This window comes from Elephas maximus, chromosome 7, assembly GCF_024166365.1.
Source record: "Elephas maximus indicus isolate mEleMax1 chromosome 7, mEleMax1 primary haplotype, whole genome shotgun sequence".
Taxonomy (NCBI): Eukaryota; Metazoa; Chordata; class Mammalia; order Proboscidea; family Elephantidae; genus Elephas; species Elephas maximus.
Window position 1 is genome coordinate 68,168,984 of NC_064825.1, and position 14,119 is coordinate 68,183,102.

Sequence of the window (14,119 nt, forward strand, 5' to 3'; positions counted from 1 at the left end):
CTTTGTCTGCATACAGGCATATACACATTTCTCCCTCCTTGTTTGTAATGGCTTCCAGTTACCGTCGAATTGATTTCAACTCATAGCCACCCTATAGGACAGAGTAGAACTGCCCCATAGGGTTTCCAAGGCTGTAATCTCTGTGGAAGCAGGCTGCCACATCTTTCTCCCGAGGAGCAGCTGGTTTGAATCACCACCCTTTTGGTTAGCAGCTGAGTGCTTTAACCACTGCACTATGAGGGCTCCTGTAATGGCTCAGGTTTATTAAAGTCATGGTGTCATAAGATGTTTTTAATAGTAGAGAGCTTATAGGTAGGTAGTGCTGGCAAAAAATAAATTGATTATCCAGATGCAGGGCTATTTTTCATTAGTGATTTCTTTCATCCTTACCAGTGCTCTATAAGGTGGGTAATTCTATTTCACTTCTACAGAAGAGCCTTGGAGACATTGCTGTCTTAAAGCTAGTCAGTGTCTGGAGCTGGCCTTGAACCCTAGTATGTCTGTACCATCTCCCAAGAGGAAATAAGACTTGGCTACAATTGCACACTTAGGCAGCAACAAAGTCAAGATGAGAACCTAATTTGTCTCCTCAGTAAAAGGCGCCTTCCCTTACTACCAGCATTTCTGGTAATTCTCCGATTCACCACACTCACATTTCTGGAAATTCTCCGGCAAGTTGCCCTTGACAGCACCAAAGACTTCTTCACAACTCCTACCAGTAGTGGTACTAGTAGTGGTGGTATTACTAGCAGAACTACCAGCAGTACTAATAATAGTACCAGTAACCAATACCAAACCAAACCTGTTGTCAGGTTGATTCCTACTCATAGCAACCCTGTAGGACAGAGTAGAACTGCCCCATAGGGTTTCCAAGGAGCAGCTTGGTGGATTTGAACTGCCAACTTTTTGGTTAGCAGCTGAGCTCTTAACCACTGAGCTGTCAGGGCTCCAGTAGTCATGATAGCTAATGCTTAGGAAACGTTTTCTACATGCCAGCACTATGCATTACCTTATTTAATCCCTATGAGGTGGCTTGCCCAGTATTACACAACTGACTGACATTGGAAATAGGATTCAGATCTAGGTCTGCTGACTCTACATCCTGAGATTGTGACCCAAAGGCTGTACTGTCCATTTCTATCTGACAAGTAGCCTGCTTTTTAGCCCACGGCCATAATCGATAAGGAGCTAATGAAAGAATTATCAAAGGGATGAGTGCCCCCTGCTGGCCCTGCATGATGCATAAACCAGACAGCAGTGTTTCTCCAAGTCAGTGGTTGTTTATATTGGTGGAAAACCAGCAAGTCAGTCCCTCTATTACCTTTGGCTCCACTAGAAGCTAAGAGAAAAACAGCAGAGGGCAAAGAAAGGAAGGAAGAGTCTGAAAAACAAAGAAGTGGTTAGTAGTGCTTGAAAATACACTTTGTACGTGATTTGAATGTTGCATGTCAAAAGACTTTAAACATAAGCCGAAGATCCTTTACCCAGGGTAGGCTATTGAAATCGATGCCTGCTTCCTGGAGGCCAAGCTGACTTAAGAAGCTGCTCCTTGAGACAGAGGAAAACTCCTTCCTAAATATGAGCTGTGAGTGGAATCCTGTGAGTGCTGGGGAGTGGCTGTCTTGATAAAGCTAGTGTGGTCACCCACGCACCACCCCACCCCAGCCCTCAGGCGTGGCAGGCCTCTTCAGCGCCCTGGCAGCTCAGCCACATCCTGCTTCACAGCTGGCAAACCCAGCCAGTCCAGACTTCATAGTCATTGGGTTGTATGTTTAGTGCCTGTCGTGGTCTGGGTGCTGGAATGACCAGAAACCTGAGCAGAAAGAGCGGGCTTGAAGGGTTTACTTAGGTAGGAGTTATACCACCAGAGAAGGGAAAACTTGGGGATGGAGAGAGAGAGGGGAGGAGATTGTTCCCTTTAGGTTTTGAAGGAGAACTGTCTTGTGGAAGAAGATACAACTGGGAAAGCACAGGTCAGATCAGGAACGTAGGAAGCACTGCTTTATATTACAGCAATAGTGATTATCACCCGCGCTTGCTGAGCTACGTTAGAAGTGCTGTGTGCCAAACGTTCCGACATGGGCACGGTTATTATGAGTCTACAAGTCAAGGAACGGAAGCTCAGAAAGGTTAAGTAACATCAAGATCCACTTCCCTGTACTTTGGAAGAAATAAATTATTCAGAAGTAAAAATGGCTGCCTTCCAGATTACAAGCTCCCCAAGCACAGGCTGGACACAGCAGGGCTCTTGCCGCTGGATAGAGATTTGGGCTGGATTTTCTCTGAGGTGCTTTTCCCAATCCATGGTTCACTGGTTCTTCTCAGAATATGGGGCCAAGGAGTGAAAGAGGCAAAGAGTGTATCCACCTGTACTTGAGAACAGGGCATCTCTTCCCACAGGTGCCATCAGTCTCTAAAGAAAAAGCTGGCATTTGAATCCTGACCAGCTGTGTGAGACTTGGGGCAAATGACTTCACAGCTGGAGGTTAAAAATTTTCTGTCTGTAAATTGGGCATAATAGGACCCTTATCACTGTATTATTGTGATAATTACATGTAGTTCCATCCCTGGGGCATATACTGAAAAAAAAAAAAAATACTAAGCGCTGTACAAATAGTTTTTTGAATCTGAATGTCTTATGGTAATGTAGCAGGAAATCAACCCAGAGTGATGGACAGGGACCAGGCTTGGGAGGGTCTGCACACCAGATACAGGTGGACTAGGCTGAGATTCAGTGGGAGCCACTGTTGCCTTCATTTGTTAATTTTCTGAATAGGTAGTATATTCACATGGTCAAAAATCTAGAAGCATAAAAGAATGGGCAGGAGACCTTCCTTCTAATTCTTACCACACCCCCAAATAGGTAACTGCTGTTACTAGTTTCTTGAGAATCTGGCAGAGATTTAAAAAAAAAAAAAAAATTCAGTGAAAGCTAGAACCTGTATAAGGTGGAACGTGTCGGAGAGGGAAAATTCAAATATTTTCCACTAATAGAGAATGATAGTAAAGTGGTTAAGACCATACCGTGTCAAAGGTGGAAAATTCTCAAGACCTGGAAAAACAAGAAGTCCTGTCAAGTTCCAGCTCTCAACAGGTTTCACTGTATATAGCTTAATGTGAATGTCTACTCTCCCACCTACCCGCTTTTTAAAGAGAGGGTGTGATCTGAGGTCTGTTTCAGGAAGATGAGGGCTGCAGCGGGATAGAGGATGGCCTTCAGGTAGGAAATGGCAGCACTGCAGTTGCCCAGATGGTGGGTGCCAAGGACCCAAACCAGAACAGGGGCAGGGGCTGAGGGAACAGAGAGTAGCAAATGGCACAGGGGAGAGAGAAAATTAAAAGGCTTTGGGGATTAATTAGCTTTGGGTGAAAGAAGGATAAATGGAAGTGACTGGGTTTTTGAAACTGAGTATGGTGATGACAATTTGGAGAGTCAAGGAACAGAGCGGGAAGCAAGATGGCTCAGAGCTGGCAGGCCTGGGTGATAACGTTACACTTTTAGTCCTTAAAATAAACTTGTTGAAATAGGTATTGGGAACAGAGAGGCTCTGACTCCACTGATAGTTGGCAGGATTGGATATTTGGGAGGTTTGGGGAAGGTAATGGCAATAACCAACACTGAGGGAGCTCTTTGCTGTTTACCAAGTGCATTCCCCAACATTATCTCACAAGGTGTGTGAGAAGGACACTTGCCCCACAACCCAGGGGAAAGCAGAGGACAGGGACTGTTAACTATTGATTCACATCCAGTAGAGGATGGTGATCAAGACAGTCAAAGAGGAAAATAAGGACACTCGACTTTTGGGGGCTGGTCCGAGACAGGAGAGAATTCCTGAAGGCAGTTCTAGGCCTGGGAGGTAGCAGTTCCTCAGCTAGGAGGCTAGGAGCTTTGCTGCCTGGAGCTTCCTGACCTTGTCTTTTTATTCTAAGTGGCAAAAAATAAAGGCCCTTAGAAGCAATGAAGCCTCCTAGATGTGGGGGGTGTGAGTCAGCAGTCTTAGCCTAAGGGAGCCCAGGTTCTCTCCTCTGGGGAAATGGCAGGCTTCAGGTCACACCTGCACTGAAGTTCGGCAGATATCTCTTGCAGATAACCTTCTTTTTGATAAAGGCAGTTGGGCATATGTAGGCCTAAGGATGATTTAATTTTCATATCTTTATAGCTTCTTGCAAAGGTCTAAATTCAGATCCACTAAAATTCCTTTGTCAGACCACAGGTCCTGACTTTGGTTTGGAAAATGTGACTGGTGCAACTCTAAGGCATTATGACATTGATGAGGTCTGTGGAGAAAAAGAAGGGAAGATGGTTTGTGTGTGAGAATTAGATTGCCAGAAGGTCCCCTGCTTCTATCCTGGGCGTGGTGGAGGTGGGCACCGTTTCTGTGGAGAAGCTTCCAGGCTCTGCAGTGTCAGCTGAGGTGATTGCTACATCTCATAGTAGGGCTGTGTATTTATGGGAAATGGCTGTTTGGGCAGTTCTAGTTTCTGGTTCTTCTCTCCCCTAGTTCAGTGCTGCACGCGGATCTTACTTTGGTTAACCTGTGTACAGCTCTTTGTGGCTCACAGAGAACTTTCATGTTTACTGTTTCACTTGACCTTCACGTTGACCCCTGGGGATGTGCCAAAACAAACCAAACCCGCTGCTGTTGAGTCAATTCCAATTCATAGCGACCATATAGGACAGAGTTAGAACTGCCCCACAGGGCTCCCAAGGAGCACCTGGTGGATTCCAACTGCCGTCCTTTTGGTTAGTAGCTGTAGTTCTTAACCCCTACGCCACCAGGGCTTCCAGGCCTGTGCAGGCCAGGTGTTATTCTTGTGTTCAGATGACGAAGCCAAGGCCTAGAAAGGTTAAGCAGGTTCTCTCAGGGTCACACAACTAGAAAATAATAGAGCCTGGATACTAACCCAGGTGTTGTTAATGTGTGCCTCACATGCTTATAACAAATGGTCAGAAAGTACATTTGGCCTTTCTGGTTCTAGGTGGAGGGCTGAAGCTGGTGTTTTGGCTGCACGCCAGTTTTTGTGCTTCTCTGAGGTTTTTCTTACGTGTTTTACCAGGTGTGGTGTTCGGTAGGATGTGGGAGATAGAGTGTCTTCCAGCGACATTCCCAGCTGATGACTCAGAGGCAGTAGCCCCCTGTGGCGTGGCATGGTTTCTCCCACTCTGTCCTGCAGTGACAACCAAGCTGCTCTATCTGCCCATCCGTACTTGGAGCAGCAGCTTGTCTGCTGGGTGGTTCACTCTCCAAGTCTCTGAGCTGCTCTGGGCACTAACTCACTTTCTTCATTACTGTTCGGGGATGAGGCAATTGAAAGCATCTGGAAATCTGGGTTTTACAGACATTTCACAAAGGCCCCAGCCAGGCTCCATCTGCTTTCCTTGGCAGGTCAGTGCCCCACCCGCCTGCCTTCCCTCCCAGTGGCTGTCCCTGTGCCGGTTCCCTGCACTACTGCAGGGCAGACACACTTCCCACACGAAGCTGGATCCTGCTGTGAGATCCAGGAAGGAAGGGCTTACTCTGTACTTGTTTCTTACTTTCAGTGATGCTTCTTTGTGGGGAAACAGCTCAGGAGAAGGGAAGCAGCACCTGAGGGCAGAGCAGCCAGATCAGGGCTGTAGCCTGTGAGCAGCTTGTACTGTTGAGGGGAAAGCACTCACTTCTAATTCACTTTTTCCACTGACAGGAACATTAGCCAAAGAGGCTGGACATGGAGGTCCCTTTTTTTGGCTTGGCTTTGTAGCCACTCTCTGTCCCCTCATGGTCCTGAGGTGTCACTGAATGGCCAGGCTGCCCTGGGGTGGCTTTACGGAGAGCCCTGGCAGGAACGTGACAGGAAGCAAATGTTGGTGATTTGTCCTTGTTCTGTTTCAACTTGTATGTTAGCATCTCTTGACATGAGTTATTTGTCTTGGTGCCTTTAAATTCCTAAGTGTATTATAATTTTTCTCTTGGTATTATTTGACAGCAGTCATTTTTCAAGGTTTTAACTGCATTCTTCAAATACTTGGAATTTTTGAAAGAAGTTTAGGAAAAGACCGCCATCTTCAGGTCAGACCGTGCAGTGCAGTGCTGGGGCACACCTCGGGGAGTAGCGCAGATGCTATGGACTAACAGATTTCTAGGGCTTTTCCTTCTTTTTTTGCAAAAATTGAGCTACCTTATCAGAGGAGAACTCTGGAAAAGGACATATTAGCAGCCTTTTAAAAAACAAAAGAAAATTCCAGTGAACGTTTTGGAAGTTCTGCTTTGGTTTGTCTCAGCTGCAGAAATGGACACCTTCCCAGACTGCCCAGTCCCCATTTGCAAGGAAAGACTTTGCAGACTTCAGAGAGAGTATCTGGAGAGAGGCTCCTGAGGGAAATGCGGGACCCAGATTAGGAAAGGCCACGTGTGTACCAAGTTCCCGCCTTGTCTCCCTACCCTGAGTTCGGTAGCTAATGGTAATGTCAGAACTGTAGCAATCACCCTGCTGTTGTCGGGGTGCCATCGAGTGGATTTCAATCCATAGCCACTCCAAGTGACAGAGTAGAACTGCCCCGTGGGCTTTTCTTGGCTGTAATCTTTATGGAAGTGTATCGCCAGGTCTTTGTCCCGAGGAGCCCCTCGGGGGTTCAAACCACCAACCTTTTGGTTAGCAACCAAGTGCTTAACCATTGTGTCACCAGGCCTCCATGGAGTTACCATAATGTGCCTGAAACGCTCCTTCCTTAATTTCTTCTTTAAATTTTAGTATTTCTCTTTTGCTGCTGTCAGAGGAACAGCCTTAATTTCAAGTTACCTCGTCCAAAGTGGAGAAATGTCATGACGATTTGGGGAGGTAATAGTAACAACAAATCACGGGCTAGGCACAGCATTATGTGTTTTCCATGCACCATCTCATTTAATCCTCATGACGCTCCTATAAGGTAACCTGAAACCAAACCCATTGCTGTCCAATCGATTCTGACTCACGACGACCCTATAGGACAGAATAGAACTGCCCCGCCGGGTTTTCAAGGGACGCCTGGTGGATTCCATCTGCAGACCTTTTGGTTCTTAACCACTGTGCCACCAGGGTTTCCTCCTGTGAGGTGGTCACTGTTATTGTCATCTCTATAGTATAGATGGATACCCTGGTGGCGTAGTGTTTAAGTGCTATGGCTACTAACCAAAGGGTTGGCAGTTCGAATCCACCAGGTACTCCGTGGAAACTCTTATGGGGCAGCTCTACTCTGTCCTATAGGGTCACTATGAGTTGGAATTGACGCAACGGCACTAGGTTTTTATAGTACAGGTGTGGAAACTGTAGCAGAGAGGGCTTAAATTGCCTGTCCCAGATGATTCAGCTAAGAGGTGGTGGAGAGCCAGGATCCAGGCCTGGACCCCATCTGACTCCAGAGCCCAAGTGCCCATCATTCCACTGTCTCCCTAAAGCAGCAGAGAGAAAAGGAGGGCCAGGGATAGGGGAGAAGAAAGTTCTTTGTCAAACCAGGGTATCTAAATGAACCTTTACTAGTAAATTTTTAGGATTATGTTCACCTTCACCACTTTTTGCAATTGCTATGAACAATCACTGGAGGGATTATACCAACAGTAAGAGAAAATAAACATTTTCCCAAGTCAGAGTGGACATGGGTGTGTTAAGATGTTGTCAGGTACTACTGAGCTATGGGAGGTTCTTGATCCGAGTGGGATTTGCTGGTACAGCATCTGACTTTCTGGCAAGCCCTGGGTACAGACAAGTGTCCCAGCTCCTGTTCAGTTTTCCCAAGTATTTGGGCCATAGGTAGGCTCTGTGATCTGACCCAAGTTCCCTTAGAGTCCAGGGAACTTGTGGCCAAGATAGGGATAACATCCTGAAGCACAGGACTTAATATTTGTTTCCCTGTATAGCTCTTTCCTCAAGAATATCCATGATGTTTCGGGGTAGTTTTTGATTGGATGTTTATTTAATTTAGTAAAGTAACTCACACATAAAGTGTAAAGGTTTACGTGGCCTTGATAGGAAGAGCAGCAGACTCTACCTCCATGACTCCCCGCCTCCAGTCCTGTTCCCTAGGGGCAGCTGCGTTCAGCCCTGTCAGCCACTTCTGTTTTTAATCTCCATATTTCTAAATCATATGCATGTACTATACATCTTGATCCATCAGTTGTAGATGTTACCTGTTGACTAGCTCTCTTAAATTTAGCACAACACACTCCTCCTTCCTATACCCCTAGTGTGGTTTTATCATAATTTCTGGTTTAGTTAATAGTGTTTATTTTACCAACCTGTATAAGTTAATGCAATCTATTAGGACCATTTTCTTAATTGTAAACCCCCTCCTGCCTGGGGATATATCACTGCCTGTTTTTATTCAACTTATAGATACCTGTCTTAATTATCGGAAACCCTGGTGGCGTAGTGGTTAAGTGCTGCAGCTGCTAACCAAAAGGTCGGCAGTTTGAATCCACCAGGTGCTCCTTGAAAACTCCATGGGGCAGTTCTACTCTGTCCTATAGGGTCTCTGTGAGTCAGAATTGACTCGATGGGAACCAATTTGTTTTTTTTTTGGTCTTAATTATCTAGTGCTGCTGTAACAGGAATACCATAAGAGGGTGGCATTAATGAACAGAAATTTATTTTCTCAGTTTCGGAGGCTAGAAATTTCCTTGAAGTCAGGGCCTTTACATTGTTAGCGTGTGGATTCCCTGCGCCTAGCACAGTGCCTGGTGCGTAGTGATAGGTGTGCCGATTTGTTGTACTAAAATCCATAAAAGAAATTTTCAGAGTGAGTACCTTTTCTGTTGTTGCCATTAATTTGTTGATGATCAATTGTGCTTCTACTGAGTGTCAGGGGGACTTTTTTTGTAACTGGACAGACCAAAAGTAGGACTTGGTTTTGGGATATCAAGGACATTTAGTCTTGGGCTTTTGACATTTGCCCTGTTTCTGTTCATATATTGTCCCAAATACATGTTTCTTTTGTGAATGTTTGTTTTCTACCCTATAAACTAGCATTCCTCCTCCTTTTTGTGCCACCTTTAGTTTTAGGGAAACCTCCGCTGCTGGAAAGAAAATAGGACTTATTTGGGAAGGAAGAACGGAGGTAAAGAATCCACCCTAACCTTCTTCCCTTATAAGGAGAACTGGCAGGATGAGAGGTAGATAGAGCCTCACCGAATGGTTTTTAGAGTTTTCATTTCATTGAAACTTGAACACAAACATACCAGGTAGATTTCTCCTTTTCAGCCCTCTAGGTTTTGGGGCAGAGGAATTCCTGAACCTATCCAGGTTGAAGTAAGGGGAAAGAGAGAGACTGTTTGTAGCAATGCTGCCAGTCGTCTCCAGGACACCTTCTTTAGTCCTTTGTATTCTTAGAAACAAAGTCACCTCTTGGCAGGGATAAAGCCATTCAGATGCCAGCGGTCAGGATCTGGTTTCAAGTCACCAGCCTTGGAGAAGCACTGCCTGATTTCCTTTGGTAAAGACAGGCTGCCGCTTCTCAGTTCACTTCAGCCACTTGTGCACAAAGGTCGCTTCCTTAAAATAGAAACCTTTGAGGACTCTATTGGGTGCATCTGTGAATAACTGTCCTGAATTCTAATTTCATTTCTTAGAATTTTGAAAACACTACTTAGCTTTTCAATTTTTACATCAGCTTTCTCTCAGAAACAGTAGGTCTAACAGAGTTTGAAGGGCCAAGGCTCGCTCTTCTGGGAGACCGTGTGGTGAATGTTTACAGCAGATGTGTGGGCTGTGGCGTTGACAGGTCCAAGTTTTAGTCTCCGCTCCAGCACTATTCTCGGATGTGTGACCTAAAGCGAGTTAGTTCATCTCTAAGCTTCTGTTTCCTTATCTGTAAAATGACTCTAATAAAACCTACCTACAGCACTGCTGTGAGGCCAGGATTACCTGAAATCACCTATTTAAGAAGCACTTAGCACATAGTTAGCACTCTGTGGAAGAGAGTCCTCTTCCTTCCTTCAGGCCCGGGGGAGAGGCCCACCCGCTGAGGAGCTTGTTATGAGTGGGCATTAATCAAGGATTTGAGCTGTCACATGGCTTCACAACGTGCTCCCAGCTGGTGGCTTATTTATGTTTATTTTTTCTTTGCTAGGCAGGAGGGATAGCTGAAGGAAGAAAGCTCTTTTACTTCTGCCCCAGGAACTAGTTAATCTCACCTAACAATACACCCTAACAATAATAATCTTAGCAGCTATGACTTATTGAGCATTCTTACATGCCTGGCCCTTTGCCAAGCACTTTCTGTCCATTATTTCCTTTAATCTTCAAAGCAGTTCTGTTTTACAGGTGAGATATCCCCACTGTACCTATGAACAAACTGAGAATCCAGGTTTGTGTCTGGCTGCTAAGTATGCGTGCCTTACAATCAGTACCCCGCGTCTTGACCATGCCTTCACAGCCCCCATTGACCTGTGGTTCATTTTATCTTCCACACCCTTTCCTGACCTCCTGACATGTCAAGGACAGGGCTGTGGTCCCTGAGTACAGTACAGTGCAGAAACCTTTTAATGTCAAGAGAAAAAAGACTCCAAGTCTCGTTGTTTAGCTTCACTCCAGCTCTGCACATGGGCAAGGCAGAAGAGCTGACAGTGTGGAGCTCAAGTGGGATACTCAGATTTGAGCCACAGGTATCCCCAAGGCTCTGCTTGTATTCCATTCTTTCCCATAAAATCCCTGCCCACAGGGCACAAGAAGTGACAGAAATGGTACCTCCCAGAGCAGGCAGGGTGCAGCTGCAAGCAGAGGTTATTAATGAGGGTTGGAGGGATGGACGTACAGACAGCCAGTTGACTGGATAATGAAGGAGCAACGCCTTTTCCCCTCTGATTCCGTAACGGTGTATAATTAGCGGATGAACAGGCAGAGGCATGTGTTTATCTTATCTCTGATTGTTGTGTGCACCAATGTCTGTGCCCCCAACTTTGCTTATGTTATTTTTTTCTCATTTTACCGCGAATGAGACTGGAAGCACCTTCTGAGTGGTGCCTGTGCCTTATGCATTTCTGTGGGCTTTGATTGCTTATAATTGAAAAGATGATGGGACAGCATTTGAGAAAATTTACGGAAAGATCAATACTCCCTGTAACCTCACCTCCCTAACAAAACCATGGCTTTTACTTTTCCTTTTTAATTCTCTTCATGGGGAGGCACACTCCATCCTTACATAGTTGTTCTCAGGTTCTCAGTCTTACCTGAAATCCACCAGGCAGCTAGTACAGTAGCTATGTCCTGTGCATGCTTGACAGGTTCCTATTCTTTGTTTCTTTACTGCAGTGCTTTTAATATGCAAATATTTACTGTCAATCTTAAGGAGGAGAAATTGTATAAAAAAATAGTAATAATAAAAAAAATTTGTTTCTTTACTGCAGTGCTTTTAATATGCAAATATTTACTGTCAATCTTAAGGAGGAGAAATTGTATAAAAATAGTAATAATAGCTACTATTTATTGCAAGCTTATTGTTTGTTAGGATCTCTAGTAAGCTCTTTATACGTGGTATCTCATTTCACCCCTGTGAGGCAGATGACATCACTGTTCCCATTTTAATAAAGAGACATTAGTCGCAGCTAATTTGTAGTGGGCACAAAGTTTTGGCTTGAGCAGGCTGAGTGTAGATGCCATACTCTTCCTGCTAGGCAGCTTTGACCAGGTCTTTTATTGGGGACGTCCTATGGGATTAGTACTCTGAAGAAGGACAGCAGTTGGAGAAATGTCAGCTTAAACTTGGAAAGTAAGTAGGAAGTGCTAGGTGAAGAAGGGAGATGATGGGTTTATCTTAAAGACCCTTTTGGGTTCCCTGAAACCCATGTCCCCCAGACATCTTTGTCTGCGTCATACTGAGTAGGCGTTACTGCCTATTCAGCAGGAGAGGCAGGCATGGAGGGCTGGAGTGTAGTGTCTGCACCACTGTGCATGAACCTAGCTGCATAATGGAATTCATCTAAGGAGCTCTAAAAAATACCAATGCCTGACCTTAGTCTCAGATATTCCAATTTTATTAGTCTGGGTGGAGCCCAAGGCACGTGATCTTTAAATGGTCTTCGAATGATGATGATGATGCAGGCCAGGTTGAGGAACCATTAATTTGGACACATGCCTCTGTCATCTAGCTATCATGTCTTATACCAGTGTAAGGGGAAGAAACGGTTTCCTTTGTAGGTTAAATGACTTAATGGGGTTTTGTTATTGTTGTTACTTTTGTGAATGAGTCACCTGTGTTCTTTTTTCTGGCCAAGGATAGCCTTGTAGATCCTCTGTATGGACTATGCCTCTGACCCTAAGTTTGTACTGATTGCCACATATTGGCCAGTCATTGTACAGAAGTTTTACATTGTCACTAAGGGGACTGGTGAGAGAGGCTCAGCACTCATCCTGGGGAAGGATGTGGGTATTGTTGCCCAGTCTGCATATCCACACTGTTGGTAGGGAAGCTGGGGCGAGAAGTGCATTCTGGGGGATGACTCTACATACATGTTTCTCATCAGGCTTACTATAAATAATGGGCTTTGAAGGGTGTTACGGTCATTTTCAGTTGAGTCAGGCAAAACTGGGTAGTAGAATTGTATGTTGGTTTGTTGAGTGACTGAAGCTGCTCTTTATTGCTATCTCAGAAAACAAACATTTTTTTAGGCATTTGGGAAAATATATAGCTTTGTCAACAAAAGACAGTGATTGTTTGAACCCTAAGCTACAATGACTTTTCTTAACATCTCTTCAAAGGCACAGACCTTAAGCTGTTCAAGGCCTAATTCTGGAATTTCTAGACTACCGCTCTTTATCCATCTCAAGACGGGTAAGTCTTCAGGTTGGTCAAAGGGTTTATAACAGGAATGTTTCTGTTGGTTTCTTACAGTACAACAAACACCTCTTCGTGCACATTGGGCATGCCAACCATTCTTACAGCGACCCGTTGCTTGAATCAGTGGACATTCGTCAAATTTATGATAAATTTCCTGAAAAGAAAGGTGGCTTAAAGGAATTATTTGGAAAGGGCCCTCAAAATGCCTTCTTCCTCGTAAAATTCTGGGTGAGTAAGATATTGCTGTGACTCTCATGGTTTTTGCCCAAATGGCTGTGTTCTGTACATGAGCACAGTGCAGCACACTTGGCCATGGTTTGGAGCCAATTGCGCCTTTGTGTACATCTGTAGAATCACCAGGAGATGACAGGCCTACACCTGTGCAACTAGCCACATGGTGCACCAGGGTCATCTCCTGTCCCTGCCAAAGGGCGAGAGAGAGGGCAGCCTCTTTGGGCTTCAAGGCTCACTTCATGCCATGGCAAGAGGCCTCACACATGGCTGAAATCACAATGGAAAACATAGGCCACTATCCCCTCTTTTCTGTTTCTTCCCGCTCGATTAAGCAAAGTGGCCTATAAATTGCATGGAGCATAAAACCCGAGGCAGAGAAGGAGCTGGAATGAAGATAAAGTTGTATGTGTCAAGATTTTTGTGTCAGAGAGGATATAGAATGGTTTTGTCCAGTGTATACCTCCCTGCTATTTTTAAATACGGGGCAAATTCCCCCAGCTGCTAGAGTATGGCTGTTCATGGCCTCTGAGAAGTGCTTTGCTGCTCCCTCTCTGTTAGTTAAGCTCGGGTCAGGGACACTAGAGAAGGCATAGTGTGCGTGCACTTGTATGAGCGAGTGTGTTAGTGAGAGAGTATATATGCGTGTGGGAGACAGCAGGAGAATAACAACCTGCCAGCACTGAGAGTTTACAGTTTTTCAGTCTTTACAAGAATCGAAAGAGAATTGTTTCCGATGTTTGTGCTCCTTAGCGTGGCATATAAGGACCCAAATAACCTGGTTCCTTCGTGTTTTCTGCCTCAGGTTTTGCCAACCCTCCTCTGCCCCACCTGTCCATCTTATGCCCATCTTTGTGTATGTTGGAGTGCTTTATTTCCTTTTTCCTACTCTACCAGCCGGCCAGCTTCTCCTCTTCCTTTGGGGCAGGTGGCTCCTCTGTTACGGCGCCTTTCTCACCTGATCAGACCATTGATTTTTCTTTTCCTGCATCACCTTCTGTAGTCATTCAGTTTCTATGCTGCATGGTGATTATTTGTATGTGTGTCTGTGTGCCTCCAGGGGGCAATATAATAATATAATAGCAGCTACTATTTGTAGAG

General features: G+C 45.1%; 1 protein-coding gene across 8 annotated transcripts in view; it reads left to right on the plus strand.

Moving 5' to 3' along the window:
- The window catches only part of TEAD1 (TEA domain transcription factor 1), a 299,630-nt gene that overhangs the window by 243,599 nt on the left and 41,912 nt on the right, over positions 1–14,119 (plus strand). For all 8 annotated transcript variants that reach the window (XM_049890429.1, XM_049890431.1, XM_049890424.1 and 5 more), the window contains one exon: positions 12,842–13,015. In XM_049890429.1, coding sequence (XP_049746386.1) covers positions 12,842–13,015 — 174 coding nt within the window. The remainder of the gene's footprint in view (positions 1–12,841; positions 13,016–14,119) is intronic.